This window comes from Rhea pennata, chromosome 3 (assembly GCF_028389875.1).
Source record: "Rhea pennata isolate bPtePen1 chromosome 3, bPtePen1.pri, whole genome shotgun sequence".
NCBI classification, from domain to species: Eukaryota; Metazoa; Chordata; class Aves; order Rheiformes; family Rheidae; genus Rhea; species Rhea pennata.
Window position 1 is genome coordinate 129,239,670 of NC_084665.1, and position 20,736 is coordinate 129,260,405.

Here is a 20,736-nt window from a genome sequence, read left to right on the forward strand (position 1 = left end):
GCATGTATGCATATATGTATTTGTGTATTTTCAGATGATTTGATAGAGTATTAAATACATTTCCCTCTTTTTGCCTATTGAGGCCAAATACCTTTGACTGGAGTATTATTCCCCAGAGGAAACAGCGTTACTGGGCCCATCCCTGCTCCAGAAATGCTTTCCTAACACTAACCGTGCACCATTCTGTAGCCGGTTCACATAGGTTGCTATCAGTGCATGCTCATCAGCTAATCGACTGGCAGTATCCAGGCTGTACTGTAACCTAGTAATAATGAAAGCAAAAGAAAGCAAACAAAACATAACATAAATACAAAGCAAATAATTAATGAATGTTAACGAAACAGTTAAAATTAAAACATGAATGATTAAAAATGTAAATATGTTTCAGTAAATTACATGAAAAGGTTATCTTCTGCATTTAAATATTAAATCATAAATTAGAAGAACATTTGAGTACCCCAGCATGCAACGAATACAGCTGAGGAGCTTCCTTAAGCTTGCTGTTAGGTTCAGTTTGGGAAAGCAGTATCACCCTAAGCATGTCATGATCAAAAAGCATCCGGCAGCCTTTAAGGGCAGCAGTGACATTCCTGCCAGGATCCCCTGATTTCAGGCAGCCCTTCTGGAGCACGGCATGATGCAGAATCAGACCTGCCGTGGCCATGGTGATTTTCTGCAGTCTCCTGCCTTGCTCCTGCAGTCAAACCGCTCCAAAACCAACCCAAACCACCCTGGGCTCCAGGTCTGGAATCACACCGGAAAGCACTCAGTCTCTCCTGTTTCTCTAAAAGACAGGCCCACCAAACAAAAATCGGAAGGAAGTGACACAAAATCAACAGATTATTGGCTGGTATCAACCAAACTACCTTCTAACAGGGATTCATTAAATGACAGAACATCTTTTTGTTTTGAGGACCCATAAATATAAAGCTGCTATGATTCTGAAATTTTTTACAAGTATAGAGACCAACTGCAAGAAATATTTGTCATAAATAATCCCCTTTAAATAAGAAACTTTGTCTATATGGTCCAATTAATACATGTTGCTTTCTACCATGGTTATGACAGAGGCATCTCAGAAATCCTGAGAGAATGCAGCAAAATTATTCTCTCTGTTTTATCCCAAGAGTTGCATGTAAAAATAGCTATATTTTGCTCTCAAACCCAAAAGAGGGATACCCTCAGACTTCCTCCACATCCCTGTGAAGTCCGATCGCAGACTCCGAAATGCTGTTTCAGCACAGGGAATGGTGCATGTGTGGGGAAAGCATCACTCTGCACTGGGAGATAAAAAGTCCTATGCATATAAGAGACCACGTTGTTTCCTAAAAGTGCTTCACAAACATGTATCACTATTATTTTAACATAATACACATTTCTTCCTAAAATACAAATGTACAAGAAATTCCATTTTTCATTTCTGTATCAGGTATTCAAGCTACTCTTTCGATTTATAAACTGCTGTTAATTCCTTCTCCACACACGTCCTGGAAGTATTTGTTTTGGAAGCCTTTTAAAACATGGCATCTATTGCTTTTAGCATCAATATACATGAAAACAGAATGCACATTTTTCAGACATACAAATGCTTTTCTCCTCTGTTATGTGCAGTGGCATGTCAGAGAAGCCTGCCAGAAGCAGAATAAGACCTTGTAATAACGAAGCAAAATGGAATCACCCACATCAACCCCTGTGGGCAAAAAGCAACTTCTGTAATAATGGGTTTGTAATCAGAAAGCAACTCAACATTAACCACTACACAGAACTTTTATGCAATTCGTACTCTGAGAAGACAGACTACTGGCAAGTACTGAAAAGCTTTAGTTTAGATATGCATTATACCAGGCACATGGCTGCAACCACAACAATTAAGACTTGAAGATGCTTTTCATTATAACCCACTGTACACGTTCCTGTGGAAAAAAATAAAAGCCCAGCAGAAATGGCTACATTTTTAACTTGAAGTGAATATTGCTTTAATGATGATTAGTGCTCCTGGCACTGGAAGAAAAAAACTGTTAGATTAACATGAGTCTGGATGCCGTTCCTAGAACATACCTGATTTTGCACACACATTTTTGAACACGGGTAGGCTTGCCTAGCGATATTCCACAGCCCCCTCCAGAACATCAGTTCCGCAACATCCAGACCACAGCAAATTGCAGAACGTGGAATTAAGGTACATGTTGACAGCTTCCTCCCTGCCTCTGCCCAAAGCGGCAATAAGATAGTGGGAATTACCTGCATGCCCTGTGGCTGCTTTTATTTGTTAGGTCCAGGTATATAGAATCATAGAATAGAATAATGGAAAGAGTAAAGATACAGCTCATCACACTTGTGATTACAGGAGATCTGGAGAAAGAAGCACCAGGGAAGAGGAGTTCATTCTGGGTTTGGCAGGTTGTGTCAACGACGCTGTACAGAGATTTTCTTGTCGAGGACAGTATCTACGTGCAGTGGGCTAGAGAAAGTGCAGGGCATCTTGCATACTAGCGTCCTGTGGGTTGCATGAAGGTATTGTAAAAATGTTGCAGGAGTGGCATGTTGCTTTCATCGAGCAAAAGAAATATTTGAATATAAAGCAAGCGTAAGTAATCCTGCTCAGAACTCACATGAACACAAGCTATGTCGTTCAAAAGTAAGAGCCCTAGTCTGTTCCTGGCAGAATGTTCTGCCCTACTTGCCAAACGCAGACTGCGTTTGTCCCCTTAAAATAGAGCCATCATGATACTATTATTATTCATAATTATTATTTAAAGTAAAACTTTAAGATATGCTGACATGTGCCCTTAATTCTTTTTTTCCAAGGGCTTGCCTTTTTTTTTTGAATTCAACCTCTTTGGGAAAGCATGAGATAACAATGGACAAGTTAATTCTTTGTAAACTTTGTCAGTATAATACCTATCGAATGTTTGGATAGCAATTAGTGTTCATCTAAAGAAGCTGCAATGTGTTGATTTACAGCTAAGCAGGAGCAAGGACAGGAAAAAGCAGAAACAAGACGTGACAGCACTAGAGAGGACAGGGAAAGAAATCACAAACAGAGTATGCATACTTAAATCTCAACATTTTTTTTGCATGTTGGTTGCATTTAAGGCATAAAATTATCCGGCATGCCCCCTTCCTTCCCTGTCCCACCTAGCAGTGTTCTTTGTCCCACGAAACCCAGCGTGCAGCTTCGCTCGCCTGCCCTTGCTGTCCAGCTAAGCCATGGGCACCTGCTACCATCACCCCTACGAACAGCTCCGGGCGCCATCTGCTCCCACGCAGCCAGGGGCGAGCGAGCCGGGAGGTCGCACGGGCGCTGGGAGCGCGGGGCCGGCCGCTGCACCCCCTGCTCACCCCGGCACCCCTCCCCGCTCCTCACCGCCGGCCCCAGAGCTCCGGCTCCCTGGGGCGCGCTCACCACCTCGCCTGTTGATTCGTGCAAGCCATCCTCTCTAGCCTTCATAAATGCAGCTTTGTGCCTCTCTTCATTCATCTCTTTCAGTGAATCCCTCTTATTGCAAAAGGCAGTTTTGCAGTAGTCCAAACGAACCATGAATTTGGATAGAATTTGCTAAACAGTTTTAAAGAAAATGAAAATGACAAACTCTTGAGAAAGACAAAATCACTCATCTCGATGTTAATGAAGTGTTTTGTTTGTAGGCACCTACAGAAATGAAAATCCACCTCTTCTAACTGTGGTTAAAAGCAGCATACCGCTGTACCACCTAACCTCGGTATGAGACTCATCCCAGAACAGAAAAACCCTTTGGACTTATAGTTTCTATTACTCACTGGAAATCTCCCTTGCTGAGAACTAAATCTGGTCTCCAGGTGGACCTAGAGACCAGCTGAGCATCACCCCCACGCCGGCCCCTGCACAGGCCTGCCAGACCACCAGAAGGACTCTCACCATGTGAGAGGTGACACTGTCCACGCTCTCAGGAGCTACTGGCTTTGCAAGTCGTCTACAGCTTTTTTAGCATATGGTGTTCAACTGCTGACACAGGACTTCAGGTGACCAGTCACCACTACTCAAGAGACACCTGAATAACCATCTCGGGCGTCCTAAATACGGTGCTTCTTTTACTACACAGCCCAATGACATTACCAGCTTTTTACTTTTGGCAGTAACTTTGTTGATTTGCATTCAACTTCTAATTCACTGTAATTCTCCAGATATTTTTCAGCAATAGGCTTGTCAAGTCAGTCATTCTCTAGTTCTTTTTGATGCATTTTCTTTTATAACTGTCCCCCGAAGCTGTCTTTATTCATTTCATCTCATTGATTTATAAGATCATTTGACTTGGAAGCTTGCCCTCTGAAGAATTTCCAGTACCTCCCTGCATAATGTCGAGCACAAAATTTATGTATGCCTGTTCTCTATTTCATCATCCAAGCAGTCAAGGAATAAATGGAGTGACACTAAGCTCAGAACAGACCCCCGTGGGATCTACCTGGCACGTCCTCGCTGTTTGGTAGGAAAATATTGATATTTTCTTTCTTTGACTGCAAATTTCCAAATGGCATTGCACCCACATAACAGCAGTTTCAGCTAGTCCACACTTACCTAGTTTATTTATGAAAATATCATATGGGATAGTGTGAAAAGCTTTATGAGTCAGTACATTTCTAATTAGGGCTTCCCCCTCCTTCATGAGGCCACCTACCCATTCATAATCATCCAATTTTCATTCGTGACACAATTTGTTCTTGACATGGATATGTCAACTATATTTATTCCCTAACCCTTTATTGTGCTTAGAGAATGACTGCTTAGTAACGTATTCAGCAATCTTAAGACATTCCTTCTACTTTCAGGCACTTACTGAAGCAAAAATACTTCTTTATATAACCTGAGAGCAAAGAAGCAGCTATGCCTTCTCCTGCTACCAGAATGCCAGTCCCTCTCCTTTCTCCTATTTTTTGTCATTCAAATATATTTTGATCAGCTCCTTGATTGATTACACTACAAACACAGAATTATACTACTTGATTATACTACAAACACAGAATCTTTTAGTTTTTAGAATCCAGAATCATAGTATGATTGAGGTTGCAAGGAACCTCTGGAGATCATCAAGTCCAACCTCCCTGCTCAAGAAACAGCATCTAGAGCATATTCCTCAGGATCACGTCCAGGCAGGCTTTGAATATCTCCAGAGAAGGAGACTCCACAACCTCTCTGGGCAATCTCTTCCAGGGCTCTGTCACCCTCACAGGAAAGAAGTTTTTCCTCATATTCAGGTGGTACTTCTCGTGGTTCAGTTTCTGCCCATTGCCTCTTTTCCTGTTGCTTGGCACCACTGAAAAAGAGTCCAGCCCATCTTCTCTACAACCTCGCTTAAGGTATCTGTAGACATTGATGAGATAGATCCCCCTCAGTCTTCTCTTCCCCAGGCTAAATGGGCCCAGCTCTCGCAGCTGTTCTTCATAGGGCAGGTGCTCCAGCCCTCTGATCATCTTCATAACCCTATGCTGGACTCTCTCCAGTAGCTCCATGTCTCTCTTGCACTAGGGAGCGCAGAACTGGACACAGGACTCGAGATGAGGCCTCCCCAGGGCTGAGGAGAGGGGCAGGATCACCTCCCTCCACCTGCTGGTAACACTCTTCCTAATGCACCTCAGGAGACCATTGGCCTTCTTGGTCACAAGGGCACATTGCTGGCTCACGGACGACTTGTTGTCCACCAGCACTCCCAGGTCATTCTCCACAGAGCTGCTTTCCATCAGGTCAGCCCCCAGCCTGTTCTGGTGCATGGGGTTATTCCTCCCCAGGTGCAGGACCCTGCACTTGCTTTTGTTGAACTTCAGGAGATTCCTCTCTGCCAACTCTCCAGCCTGTCCAGGTCTCTCTGAATGGCAGTGTGGCCCTCTGATGCATCAGCCACTCCTCCAACTTTGGGATCATCAGCAAACCTCCTGAGGAAGCACTTTGCCCCTTTGTCCAGGTCACTGAGGAGTAAGTTGAACAAGACTGGACCCAGTACTGACCCCCTGGGGGACACTGCTAGCTACAGGCCTCTAACTAGACTCTGCGCTACTGAGCACAACCCTCTGAGCTCTGCCTTTCAGCCAGTTCTCAAGCCACTTCACTGTCCACTCGTCTAACCCACACTTCCTGAGTTTACCTAGGATAATGTCATGGGAGGTAGTACCAAGTTAAGGGAGACAACATCCACTGCTCTCCCCTCATCTACCCAGCCAGTCTTTCCATCACAGGCAGCTATCAGATTGGATAAGCATGATTTCCCCTTTATCAATCCATGCTGACTTCTCCTGATCACCTTCTTGTCCTTCATGTGCTCAGAGATGACATCCAGGATGACCTATTCCATCACCTTTCTAGGTTTGGTGGTGACGGTGACTGGATTATAGTTTCCTGGGTCTTCCTTCCTCTTCTTTTTGAAGACTGGAGTGACATTCGCTTTCTTCCTGTCCTCAGGCACCTCTCTTGTTCTCCTGACCTTTCCAAGCTGATGGAGAGAGGCCTGGCAACAACATCCACCAGCTCCCTCAGCACTCACAGATGCATCCCATCAGGGTCCATCATTTGTGGGTGTGTAGTTTGATCTCTAACCTGATCCTCCTTGATCAAGGGAAAGTCTTCCTTTCTCCAGACTTTCTCTCTTGTCTCCAGGATCTGGAATTCCTGGGGGTTGCCTTTAGTAGTAAAGGCTGAAGCAAGGAAGGCATTCAGTAACTCTGCCTTCTCTGTATCCTTCGTCACCAGGCCACCCACCCCATTGAGCATCGGGCCCACATCTTCCCTAGTCATCTTTTTGCTACTGATGTCTTTGAAGAAGCTTGACTTCTTAGTTATAGGGATGTACCACTCTTGAGCCTGGAGGAAGTGATGCTGAATATTAACCAGCTCTCTTGGACCACCCTTCCTTCTAGGGCTCTAATCCATGGGAAGAGGCCCAAGTCCACTCTGTCAAAGTCCAGGGTTGCAATCCTACTAATCCTACTTATTGCCTTGCTTCCTCCTTGCAGGGTCCTGAAATCCACCATCTCCTGGTCACTGTAGCCAATGTTGCCCCCAATGAAGATGACGACAAGGGCAAAATATCACCTCTTCTGCCAAAATAGCAACATGTTGTAACTGAACTCTTGAAATTAGGATTAGAATGGAATTTTATAGTATGCTTCCCATATTTTTCATATAACAACAATCATGGCAGGCCTACAACAAGCCTGCAAATCAATGGTCAGAAAGATAGCAAGAAGCATGCTTTTATTGAGGGAACAAGGGAAGCAATATTAAGCGGCAAGAGAAGAACGAGGTCAGAGGAATCTGTGTAAAGCAGCTTGCCTCTGCTGGACTCTCCCTCTTGTACTATTTTTTACTTGTGATGTTTGAAAATTCTGGCCTGGGTGCTTAGTCATGCCTGCAAGACACCTGGAGCGGAAACAAATCACTGCAACTCAGTAAGAACGGGGTTTAAAGGGTCAGTTTGCTCCTACCAAATACAAGTACAGAAGAGAAAAATATCGACTGATTGGAGAAAATAGCCAAACAAGAACCTCTATTTTCAGGTTATGTAAAAAATGTGTAACTCTTTCTACGACTGATTTCTACGACCGATATTCCACTAACCAATCTAGGGTTTGGCATCTGAGGTGGTGCTTGTCAAATTTTATGCAAGTAATAATTGGCTCAGTAGCCTTGTAAGCAACTTAATAAATTATTAAGGTATTTAAATGGTGCTTTTCACGTCTTAAATTAATTCCTGTTCAAAAAATCTAAAAAGCCAAATAAATGAGACAATCTATTTTAAAATGATGAATTTTAAAGCAAGAAATCCCACAAAATTTGTAATATGGTTGCTCACAACTTTGCAAATCTTTACAAAATTGCACAGATTGGGCCTAAACTGTTGAATAAGGAAAGGTTTCTCTATTTGAAAGAACGGCCAGAACATAATCTTGAGGGATCTCTTGTTTTCTGTCCCATTACTTCCCCTCATGATTTATTTATATAGATGTTAAGGTCAAAAGGATAATTACCACCATTCATCTGATTTGATGCATAATACGGGCTATGAAATTTAGCACAGTAATTTCTGAATCAAAGCCACACTTCTGACTGACCTCCAGCATACCATTCAGAAAATGACATAATCTGTCTTGCAGATTTAAGGTTTGGGGGAAGCCATCACATTCCTTGCTAACTACAAACAACCTTATAATTTCTCATTCCTCTACCATTCTATAACCTCTACCTCCAGCTATCATATTCAGGAAAGATGATGGGACAAACAGCTAAGATAAAAATCACACAGGATAATTACGCAGGGAAAGGTGACACAAGCCAACACCAGCAGCGTGCAGATCATTAAAGCAGAGATTACAAGGACAAACCATTATCTTGTAACAGCTCAATTTAAAGCTGGTACAGGACAGGGAGGAATGACAGATAGCCAGCAAGGGCCTGGTAAAGTGCCTACAAATGTATAGCAGCGACAAAAGCTGTTTGAACATGTATGCTGCTATTAAGATCGTTAAAAAAATCCCAAAATTTTAAAGGGCTTAGGGAAGACAGAGTTCAGTAAGATCATTCTAAATGAATTAACTCTGTCTTGAGAGTGCTTTGAATGAGGAGAGCATATGTGTCTGATCCACACATCAGGAAAATTATACCAGCCATGTGGAATTGCAAACAGGGAAGACTCAAATGAAAATAAAAGCTATCAGCATGAACACTGAGATGAAGTGGGCTGACAAATCTCAGAGCAGACAACCATCAGGAAGCTAGAAAAAAAGTATAAGCAAAATGGAGTGAAAAAGAATTGAAGAAGAGATGAAGGATTTGAATGTGACGAGAAAAGTGACAGAGAGCAAATCCAAGTACACGGTTAGAGTGCAACGCTCCAGATCTGCTCCGCCTGCGGGGTGCTGCTCGGGGCAGCCCTGCAACCCTTCTCTCTCCTCCTGGCACAGCGTTTTTATCACTGCTGCTCTGCTGGACCTCATAGGCCTGTGATGGCAGGTAGACTGCAATAACGTTATTGGGAATTCCATCATTAGCTGGAGGGAGGAAGAACAGGAATGACCAAGAACTATCACTTCAACGGCAGCATACATAGTAGACTGGAGAAACACTACTCGAGAAAGGAAGAAGCTACAGAAAAAACTAAAGTAGCTGATGTGAGAAGTGGTATAAAGGCAGACTAAAGCTTTCACAACAGGAACAGGTTAGAAGATATCATTAAAGCAGCATCAAGATTAAGCAGCTATCTTGCCCTAAGGCCTGATGTCTCAGTACCACGAGGCACTTACTGCCAGCCAGAATGAGACTTCTGAGCGCAGGATCTGAAACCCCTTTGGAGTGCTGCATCTGCCCCACACCATCTGCATGCCAACAGCAAGAGAGAGAAAAACCCTTCATTTCTGGAGTCCAAAATGAAGATCTCCTTTATAATTTATTCACATGCTTTCCTCTTGATCTTGAATCTTAAATTATAGTCATTTAAGAGTACTGAATAAATCTCCCTGACTATCCCCCTTGCTGATGCCATTTGGACCATCTGAACATCACCAGACTCCCCTTTCTCTCACCTACTGCATCTTCCTCATAATCCATATTCCACAGATTCACTATTGCTCCCAAAGATTTTTAAATCACAGGTTAAAAAAAGATAGTGTCAGGCATCTAGGTATTAAAGTAGTAAAAACAAGCATTTAAACACACAGGATTTTTTGTTCTGAAATTGTTAGATTGTTACGCTCATTATGCTGACTCAGGTCCTCATCCTTCCTTCCTCTTTGCTGTTCTTTTCTCTGGCATCTTGTTGTAAGGTACTGTCAAATCTCCATTGTGCAAAGTTACATGTGGACTAGGATCTCCCTTACCTCGATAAGTAAAAAGGTATTTTTATCTCTTTCCTAGAAAAAGTCTATTTTGGCATTATGTAGGTGTAGATATAAGGCATTGTGGGATGCACCATGGAGCACTGTCAAAACATGCTTAACCACCCCAGCTACTTCTAAAACAGCAAACTAGATAGCGCCAGCTGCCACAGTCTGCCCTCTTCAAAACACAGTGGCCATGTGCAAATTGCCTATTGAGAAGGATTTCTGGCCCGTGCTAACTTTCAAAATGCACCCATGGATTGTCTGAGTTACTGATAACTGGTCACAGTCAAAACCGTGCCAGGAAACATGACTGTGTTCCAGTGCTCAGGCTCATGCCCTGACACAGTTTTATGTACGGATGTAGCCCCAAACCAGCTCCAGCTCAGCACAATCCCCCTGGAGCCCAAATGAGCTTCGTTTAGGGTTTTATCTCTACACTGGGCCTCCCAGTGCACTGGACGTGACCTCCGTAACGGCTTGTTAGCTCTGGCCCTTCTTCAGAGCCCAGCTGCTGCTGTACTTCTGCACGGCGCTGTGCACAACCTGCTCAGCGCCTTCGGACGCTGGGGGTGGTGGAGCTGCACCCAAGAACCAAATGCGGCAGAGGGGTCACGAGCCCGGAAGCCTCTGGGTCTCAGCCAGACTCCACCTGCTCAGGTGCTGCAGCATCACAATTTTCCAGTTTGGGGAACAAGATCGAATGCTTAAATTTTCTGTTTCATTTCAGACTCTGCAGTGAGGTGGCTACGCTGCTTCCAGAGCTAATAAACCCTTCTGCACAAACACCCGGCTCTGTTCAGAGCAGACGAAGAAACTCAGAATCCATGGCATGGTTAATCTGTAACGTGGATAGAAATCACATATCATTTAGTGTTGTAAACCTATCGTGGCTGAAACTATGGGCCTAAGGTCTATGGCTAAAATGCTTCTAGGATGTCTAAATGTCACAAAGCTCTAAGAAACTAAGCATAAGAAAATGAAAGTACCACACCTGTGTCACAGAAAATTGGTAGATTTGACAAAAACAGTAGTTTCAGTCACTTTCAGGTGGAATTGGTGACTGGACAGCTAGAAGGAAATGTCAGAGAGATAAATGTGGACAGGGGACAGAGGAATAAAAAGGCACACTTGGAAATTGTCAGAAGATAAATTAAGCTAGCCAGCAAATAAAAGTTATTCTTGGTCAGACAGCTAAAAAACCCAAGGGACAGCATTAACGGCATAGATACACAATATATCAATGCAGAGCTGATGGCAGAGGAAAGTTTCCAGAGGTCCGATCAAACAGCTGGAAACTACCTTGTCATGCATACATTTGCAAACCCACAGAAGGACACAAGTCAAGGGGATAATCAGTGGTACTGGTGGTAGCAAAGTTAAAGAAGGACAAACAAAAATAAAGGCAGAAGGAGTATGAAGGACTACCAAGAGCAGATAATCAGTGATTTTAGGAACTCTTTATGAAATGCAGAGGGGAGCAGAAGACTGAAAAAGATCCAAATTAGAGTTAGTGGAAAGAAAACATCTTAGGAAAAAAGAGGTTTTTTGAATATTGTACAGGCAGACAACATCATACGCTTTTCAAATACAAATACAGTGAATGCTTTCACAGGCTAGGTTAAAGGATTTCTATTTTAAATGCCCTTCTCAGTCTAAGGGAGAAACTTTTACCTCTCTGAATGTGCGTTACTGTAGGCTTCTTAATATGAGTAAGTTGTCTGCACTCTCGTAACGGTCAATGGGAAACAAGCAGGTGCCATTAAAGAGTGCTCTTATCTTAAATGGGACATCTAAATCAGACCTGTTGTATCACACTCTAGAGGTGTTTATTTGGCCCCATGAACTATGCAGGGAGCCTACTGTGACTTGTTCAGGAGGAAATGTCTCCACTGCAGACCACTGAACAGTTGAGATGATTCTCACTCTTACATACTGATGGAGTCTACAATGGCAATGTACTTGCACAAAAGTCGTTTAGGAATCAAGAGAATGTTCTTTCCCTCCTCTCACATACTACATATATTTACAAGAGTAAAATACAATGCATTTAATTTCAGACTTACGTCTGCAGTGTAAGAGACGTCGCATAGCCTACACACTGACCCTGGCTGCTGAGAACATAAATGTAGGAGGGTGTTTAAAGAGAATCATAAATGTCATTAACCTAGTTGAGGACTGGTGGTCTTTTGAAACAGAATTACCAAAAAAAGATAATGCATATTGCTCACAACAGAAAGAAAAAAAAATCTATTTCTGAAGTCTTTTTAAAATAAATTAGCTAGAACAAATAATATATATAACAGGTTTGACCTTGTCCTACAAAAGAGACACAACCATCTCCACTTATTTAGAAAGGCTTCTTGGCTGTAGAAATAAGAGAAATTCTGTGTGTTGTTGTATCACAGGTAGCAAATATAAGGAGAGTTTGTATAGGCAGAGTTTCATCAAAATTTTCCCTTTCTGAATGTCTCAATAAATATAAGGAACGTTTGTCTCCACATCTGATACAACTTTATCAAATCACTATTACAACAATGGGCTTTTCTTAATCTGAAAGTTTACATTTCAAAAGATGTAAAAATACCATAATTGAAGTGTTAAGTACTGGGTCGTAAAATAATTTCAAAGCTGAGATTGACCATAGCTATTCTTCAGTTGTCAAAACTTCCTGCTTCCTAGAAAAAACTTTCCCTCATTCTGCCTATAGTATTTTACAGACTACAGAAAGCACCTTGCCTCTTGCAAAATACAGTTACAGAAATTCTGGTGTCTGAAGTGTTCACTGCCACTCTGGATACCTTCCTACTGAATGCAGAGGATGAGGAGACCGGAAACGATGAAGTCCCCTGTGACTAACCGAGCATTGACTGAAGTGCAGCATTTCACGATGGAATTTTTGTTGTGTTTGTTTTTCAATTTTTAGTTTATAAAAGAAGTTAGCTCAGGCATTAAAAAACCTGTCATTCAACTCAGTCTTATTCCCAACAAAATAGCTGTCAAATTGAGGTTATTTTCATATTTTTAACAGAAGAAAATAACAAATCAGAAATTTCCTTTTCTGCTCCGCAGTGTTCACTGCACCTTGGGGGAGTTAAAAGGCTTTGTGCACACTAGGAGCAGAGCTCATCTCCTTCCTCCCTTCTGGCATTACCTGTGCAAAGGAACGGATGCAACCTTCACAACGATGTGGCGTAACAACAAACAAACACGGAAACAGATTAGCCCTTCTTCACCCATGAGATGCAACAGAGATTGCCTACGCTACCTCCAGGAGCCAAAGCAGCATCCCGGTTTCATGGGGTGAGAGCAGGGTGCAAGCTGGAAGAGCCGCTCCTACAGCGAGAGGGGAGGTTCAGCCTCTCCCCACCAGCGGAACCAGCCTAGCAGCATACACACTGGCTTTACTTTTCTTGCCCTGGGGCAAGAGCAAGCTTGTCAGCCCGGAGAAGCCTTGGCACACGCCGAGCTCCTCGCCAGCTCTAACGGCAGGGAAGTCAGCGCTCCAAGCAGAGGCTTATTTGCCTCCTAGAGAGACCCAGACTTCCCACGGGTGCATCTGCGACAAATGCATTAGAACTGGAACGAGGCAGGTTTTCTCAAATAGTTTAGTACAATTCACAGCTGTGGCTAAATCCCTTCTCTTACTAAAAATATTATTCAGAAGTACAGGAAAAAGATTTTTTAAGACTATATACACTAATCAATATGGACTTCCACCGAGAGACTAAGTTAGTTCTATCTACAGGAAGCCCCATAAACAGTAACTTCTTAATTATATGTGAATGTTATTAAAAATTGCAGAAGTGGTTTTCTTTTTCTAATAAAATCATGTACAGGTATTCATTTATTATTCCTTCCAATTTTGTCCTCAAATAAATTGATCTAGATTTGCCCCATCTTTGGGGGAAAAGAATGGAAAGAAAAACAAAAAAACCCTCCACTTGTATAAGCCCACTGTTGACAAGCTGGAATACATTGGCAGGACAGAAGAAAGCTTGATGAAGGTATAAACAATTTTAAAATGCTCTTCAGAAGGGAAACATTTAGATAAGCAACCTCCATTTATTCCTATTATAATATCACTACTATAGAAGTCAGATAGTTCCTAAAATTGACTGTATTTTATATTCCTTGAGTAAATTATGGTTGTAAATGTTAGAAGTTCTGTGTTTACCTGATTGTGGACATAAAAGTCATCCCGAAAACAGGAAGGATAAGCCTCAACCTGTCTTAGCATGTACTCAATGCTGAAAAACTGAAAGAGCATCAGCAAAGCACAATTGCATTTATTAGAAATATAATTCTGCCTCCCCAAAAGAAGTCAAGCCACTGAAATGGCTTGATGAACAGTCTGATCAGCTTCAGCGCATAAAAATACAGATGAGAACCATATTCAGTTCTCACAAAGAAATCTTGGTGACCCTGCAATTTTTATTTCATGCTGCAGAGATTTGACAGTGCCTCCAGCCAGGAAACTGAGGCCCACAATTTTAGTCAGCGATGATCTTTTACATTATGGATTAATCTAGAGCAATAATAAATCTTGGAGAAAACATTTTAATCAGACATCTGTGAATTGACCAAATAGAAATATAAGAAAATTTCAAAGGAAAAAAGTCTGCTCTCTTGCCCTAACTCACTCTACTGCTAACTATTGACACCTGTTCATTCTCCCAGTTTAAAGGGGGATACAAAGACAACACAGACAAATGCTTCTATAACCCTGATAAACCAGATGATCTCTGAATCAATAATGCTTTAATATACTCAGTGGTTCAATCAATGTATTAAAAAAGTCTCAAAATATTTGGAAATATTATACTGTGTATGGATGGGCATACAGCTCATTTAAGCAGCAGCAAATACTGAGTCATTATGAAGCTGAGGTGAAAGCCAAGTATTTTAGCTTTCTTGCTTACTACTAAATCCACAGATTCTTTAACTATCTAGTTTGACTGGGTATATACAGAGGTTCTATAGTTACTGGATCTGCAAATGCCCTTCTATGCAAGGCTAAAAAAACCCCCTGCTCTTGGATGTATTTCCATATATAAATATTTGTAATCCAGTGATCACATCACATCTCTATCTTCCTTAATAAATGTAAGAGATAATGCTCCTTTAGCATCACATTTCCAGCTTTTAGGTATTTCTATAGCCCTCTTTTAAAAAATTCTGCAGTATTTCCATACCCTTTTTGAAATGTGTGTGCTTGACTTGAGCCAAAGTTTTAGCAGTATCAAGTAAAACCTGTTAAGCAGCATTTCTTTAGTATGTGTGGACACGGGCATGATTAAGATAATCTGAGCTACTTTAGGTGTACTTTTCAGTGCAACTCATTCAGCAATGCTAGCAGGCAAGCCTTGCAGAGATGGAATCTGTTCGGATCGTACAAATGCTATAATCTGAAATGGTCTTAAGTGATCATTTCTTTTCGATCCTCAGCTGAACAGAGGATTTCTGATGAAGACCTGCATTTCCCCTTAAGATGTGTATAAAACCAAACATATCTTGATTAGACTTGGAAAGGTGTATGTAGCTACCACAACTCCATTTTTTGCAAAGAACAAAGGCACTAAGCAGAGTCTGAATGACAATACCTTTTAATAGATGTGACTGGGTCCCACTGCGAGCCTCAGGTACATCCCCATGGGCTTGTTGAGTGGTTATGTAGAAGTGTGCGTTCTGCAAGCTGAGAGCCTGAAGAGCTGGAATGATGGAGGCAAACATTACTACCTGAACTTCAGGCAGTGTGCGCATTCCCCCCAGGTCCAGGAAAAGATAAATACCCCATTCCTTCTTTGGAACAAGCAAGTATAGAGATAAGATACTCTTCCCATGAATTCTTGCAGAATCTCCTAGATGAAGAAAACTTTTATAATAGATTTCTGAAAGTGGGATCCTTGAAGAGGGATGAGCCAGGACTTTGGTAAGAGGCAGGCATTAAAATGGGTATGGTGATCACAGATGACGACATGTACCATGTATTTGCTGGCTGTGAGTTCTCATGGTGCCTGACAGAAGCTGATGTTTGAAATCAAGATTTTTTCTGACTTTCTAAAGATGGGTTCTGGATTGTTTCAGGGGCACTCCTGCAAGTGTCTTGCCTTTCAGAAAAGACAGGCTGTTGACAAAGCACAAAAGTAACAATCATTTCATGGATCATGAGGTAGTTTCTTCAATGTTTATTCCAGCTTCTTTTCTTAGCCTTTGCTGGGGACAGTATCTGCGCCATAGAGATCTTCATCTCAAACTACCTCAGTGTAGCCCTTCAGTCATGGAGGGAAAGGCATATTTATGAGAGTGCTGAAATGTTCTATGTTCCAAACTTTTACATGGGAAGTCAGCTGTAGTTATTTGCATTTGTTTCAAAACAATGCTTGCAATAAACTGCTATGTTATATGGTAGTGCTGTGGCCAAGAATCTACCAAAATATCTGTAGTCAGCTGTGGTGTAACATCATCTTCTTGATGGTTTCACTCAGTTCCCTTCTACAGATGCATGGGACCTGAGTTAGCAAATGATATCCACTCTCACCAGGAATTTTTAAAACAAGTCTTGGTATTTCACAATTTCAGGGTATGTAGAAGCAGATGAACAAGCCGTATGTCCAAACAGGCCTGACTTCTTAGAGTCATTATTTCTGAAATATCTTTGGTCAACCAGATCTTGTCTTCAACAATAGATGGCAAAAGAGACTTTGCTTCTTCATGAATAAAAAATGTTCTAACCCAAAGAAAGAGCCCTGTTATTGATCTTAGCACGTGTGTATAAGTCAAAATATTAATCTTGATAGTAGTGAATTACAAGAACTGTTGAACAGCTATTTATGTTCTCTTTGATCACAGTAATTTCTGTATGCAGCGCTTCTGAGATTCTTCGGACCAAATCCATATTGGTCCACATTCATGCCCAGAGATCCATATCCATGTCATCAGAGAAGACAAAAGATTCCTTTAGTGCCTTTGGAACTGTCTCTGCCCATGAGAGGTGTGAGCATCCTTTTTGTTATTTGCACGAACAGAAGAATATGGGACTGGAGCACCAAAGTGGGCTCAGATTTGACTGTTGTATGTGGTTCTGGTCATCTCACATCAAACAGAAATCCTGAAAGAAGAGGTACTGAGAAGGACAAGATGTGCGATATGAGTTACAGATTACCTTCTGTGCAGGGACAGATTAAGTAGACTAAGACTCTCAAGCTAGAAACAGGTGGGATAAACATATACAATCTCCAGTAGCACAAAAAAGGTGAACAGGTGAATTTTAAAACAAAAAAGGATTCTTACACATCTCATAACCAAATTGTAGAAACCACTACTGTTGAATGCTGTGGATACTGGAATTACGAATCAGTGGTTTCTATATATACTGCAGCTCTAGAAGTGAACCGATGATTGCTGCAGGACGGAAAGAAAACCAAGAGCAAAACTGCTTTAGGAATGACTTACTGCTTATAATCTTATCTAGACACCTTACATCACATGGGAGAGGGTACAGTAGGCTAGATGAACCTTGATCAGTGCAAGTATGAAATTATTGTATCTTTAAAACCCCTGCTAATGTAGAAGTCTTGTCATAAACAATATTCTTTATAAGCTAATTAAGTTGAAACAAAGCTGTTGATCTAGATGCTATTCCACTTTTCCTTAGTGCAACAGTGTATTATAAGGTCTATATGGCCAAGAAAACAAGTTCAAAGGCCAGGTTGTAGTAGCCAGTCCTTTTCTAGTCTTGGATTACTGCTTGATACAGTATTTTTTTAGCTCTTCATATTGAGGGGGTCCCTTTCTCAAATTAAGGGGACAGGTAGGCTGCACCCTACTCACAGAAGAACAGAAGCATAGCTGCAGATGATGATGTGAAAGACATATCCTGAATGAGTTCCTGGATGCTGAAAAGAAAAAAAGTGTTTCCTTAATTAAAGTGTACTTGAGGATCAGTATTGGTACTTGGCAATAAAGCTGATATGGGTTTCATCTTTTCATTTGCTTTTTTACTAATAAAATATTTGTTCACGTATGTTTGAACTGAAGTGGCAGCTGGAGAGCTTATCCGTGGAGGATTGCTTCACTTCCTCCATCTGAGACGACCCTGCAGAATATTCAGTGCTAGGCTCACATGCCATGTGAGTCTGTCTTCTGGTATTGTGCAAAGCAAGAAACACAGAAATACTTGCCTTGGACAGTCTTGACTCAAGGTTGACTCTGTCCTCTTCTTCCAGGTCAGACCTGATTTTTATACAAAATGCACTAAACATAATTTAAGAAGGAAAGAAATCTCTGAATGGAAGGAAGCAGCAGAATGAATGGTTACTGGGGCTACACGATTCCATGGGACAAAAAGGCAGCTGCTATGCCCACTGACAGCACCGAAACTAATCACATGCTGGGAAGAGGTGAAACACTAATGAGTTAGAACGTGACGAGATGGCAGTAGTATCAGGAAGCTCTCCCTACCAGACAAGTGAGATAATCTTGATGACTGTGGAATTAGTTGTTTTTTAAATGTGAACTGTCCAGTTTGGACTTAAAACCATGGGAGCATTTAGTTAAGTAAAGAAGTAGAAAGTAAGAAACAACTGGCTGGTTAATCACTACCCAAGTTAATTGCTGTCCATGAGTCAGGACTGAAAGACGGCTATACCATTTCACCAAGACCTTTTACACAAGAGGACGAAGAGGTGCAGGAGAACCTCCTGGACACTGCTACTCAGGAAATATTTCAAGTTTGTTTGCACGGAGGATACGCATGCCTAAAGCAGGGTCTTCTCTGCTACACATCTGAAGACAAGTGTGTTTGCACTACAGTGAACAGACTCTGACCCTTAATAAAGGCTAAAAGCGGGAGCAATGCTGGAGCAAATCCAGTAAATGAGAAAACGTCATTAGTCATGCTGCTGTAAAGACTGCCTACGTGAATTCTCTGTAAAGCACAGACTTTGGGAAATGTTGGCGCTCTCGGCCTCTCCACTCCTAATTCAGGTGCATTTGAAGCAATATAGTGCACTGCGTAACGTGTAGAGTTTATAGACACCACTTTAAATAATTTATAGGCAGATTTTGAAATAATTTTAACATAGCCAGTTTCAAAAATACATATACAACTGACTTGTTTTGTCTTGGAAAGTAGAAGGAAAGTATTTGGGTCTGCATATTTTTGTTTGAAGGACTGCTGCTGAAAATGAGAGATTTTGCTTGTTTCTTTAATACCTCTTGTCAATAAAATATAAGAAAATCTTTTTAAGTTCAGTTTCTCACTCCCTGCAGAGAACTCTAATTAATATACAGCTTTGGACAAGTAAAGGCTCCAGCGAACCACCTTTTTATTTTCCCTAGCAAATCATAACATGAAAGAAAAATGCAAATTCATGATCCAACTAGTTTTTGGTATATTGACTTACATACATCTATGCCATAATTTACATAAATAAAATGAAGTGGAAGTCCAAATTCAACTCAAATTTAAAATGCATCTAATACACATGCCCAACTCGAAAGAACTTAGGCAGCTAAACCCCGCTCAGTGTGGAGAACAGGCATCAAAAAGGGCAATGAAGCACATTCATTATCTGAAATGTCTGAAGTAGAATCAGAATCACTACTGAAGGCTTTGTAAGCAGAGGAGCCTATGATACAACAAGACCAGCCTTTCTCAGAACAGCTTTAGAAGTAATGCTCTATTAAAAAACAACAAAAATCTGTTCAGCACCATTTAAATATTTCTTCAGTCACACTTATATAATAAGGTATACTCCAGTAAAAGAAAACCATTCTTCAGAGACAACAAAAGAAGCTCTGCAACCAAGTCCTTCTGAGTGCTGCATATGTACTTTGAAGTGCCAGTGGAATCTGAAATATATTAGAAGAGCCCTAGCGATACAAAATCTGTACTCTGTTTTATTATTATTATTATTATTTAACTCTCACAGAAAGAAGCAATAAATACTGCAAGGTATACATACCTTTTTGTTGGTGTAGGTGCTCCAGAGGACATGTGGGTCACCATGGTGTCGTTCATGTTAGTCAGAGGTCGAGGAGGACTAAAACAGAAATGTTTCTTCCAGTTAGTGATTAAAAAAAAAAAAAAAAAAGAAAGAAAAGAAAAAAGAAAAACAATAATTGGGAAAAGGACATTATTGTTCTCTGTAACAACATTAGGTCAAAGGGCAACAGCAGAAAATGCTTTGCACACCGGTTTTTAAAGAGCTTGGTCTACTGTGTTCAAATTACTTTTCAGAAATCAAGTGTTACATTAAAATGAAGATAAAAATCAACATTTATGATTATATAACTGACCTTTAGTATCATTTATTAATTCAAACATTTCAAATTAGGGGGATTATTTTATCTATTGTAAGAAGTAATCATATATACAATGATCGCATATGCTATCTGTTTGGTTTTTATTTTTTAACGAGTTAATTTAAAGTCAGTTGGAAGATTCAAATTGATAGGGTCTAGAGTTCTTTAATATCCTCAAAGACAAAACCATGGAAGAGTGTTTCTGTTATTTGTATTTTTAAAACCCTGAAAGTTTTCCAAACGCTACAACGATGTGGGCCACCCATGCTCTGTGAGCATGTGGCTGCTAGGGAGTGGGAGGAATCGAGCAGCCCGTTCCCTGGACATGGCCCCACCAGCCCTCCCCAGGAACCCCAGTCACTGAGAGAGATGCAATACCAGAGGAGCTGTTATCACAGAATCAATATTTGCCTACATTTCTCTCTAGTGATACCCAAACTCAGCTATCACCCTTTAGAATAAGATTTTCAAAAATGCAAAAGTTATAACATAGAATCATAGAATCAGTGAGGTTGGAAGGGACCTCTGGAGATCAGCTAGTCCAACCTCCCTGCTCAAGCAGGGTCACCTACAGAACATTTCCAAGGA

The 20,736-nt window shown here is 41.2% G+C and overlaps 1 protein-coding gene across 5 annotated transcripts in view; it reads right to left on the reverse strand.

The window, feature by feature from the left end:
* Positions 1-20,736, reverse strand: part of DTNB (dystrobrevin beta) — a 219,126-nt gene that overhangs the window by 89,645 nt on the left and 108,745 nt on the right. For 3 of the 5 annotated variants that reach the window (XM_062573364.1, XM_062573363.1, XM_062573362.1), the window contains exons 11-12: positions 19,809-19,886; positions 173-262 (exon numbers count right to left, since the gene is read on the reverse strand). In XM_062573364.1, the coding sequence (XP_062429348.1) occupies positions 173-262; positions 19,809-19,886 (168 nt within the window). The remainder of the gene's footprint in view (positions 1-172; positions 263-19,808; positions 19,887-20,736) is intronic. The other 2 variants (XM_062573367.1, XM_062573366.1) reach the window with 1 other exon arrangement.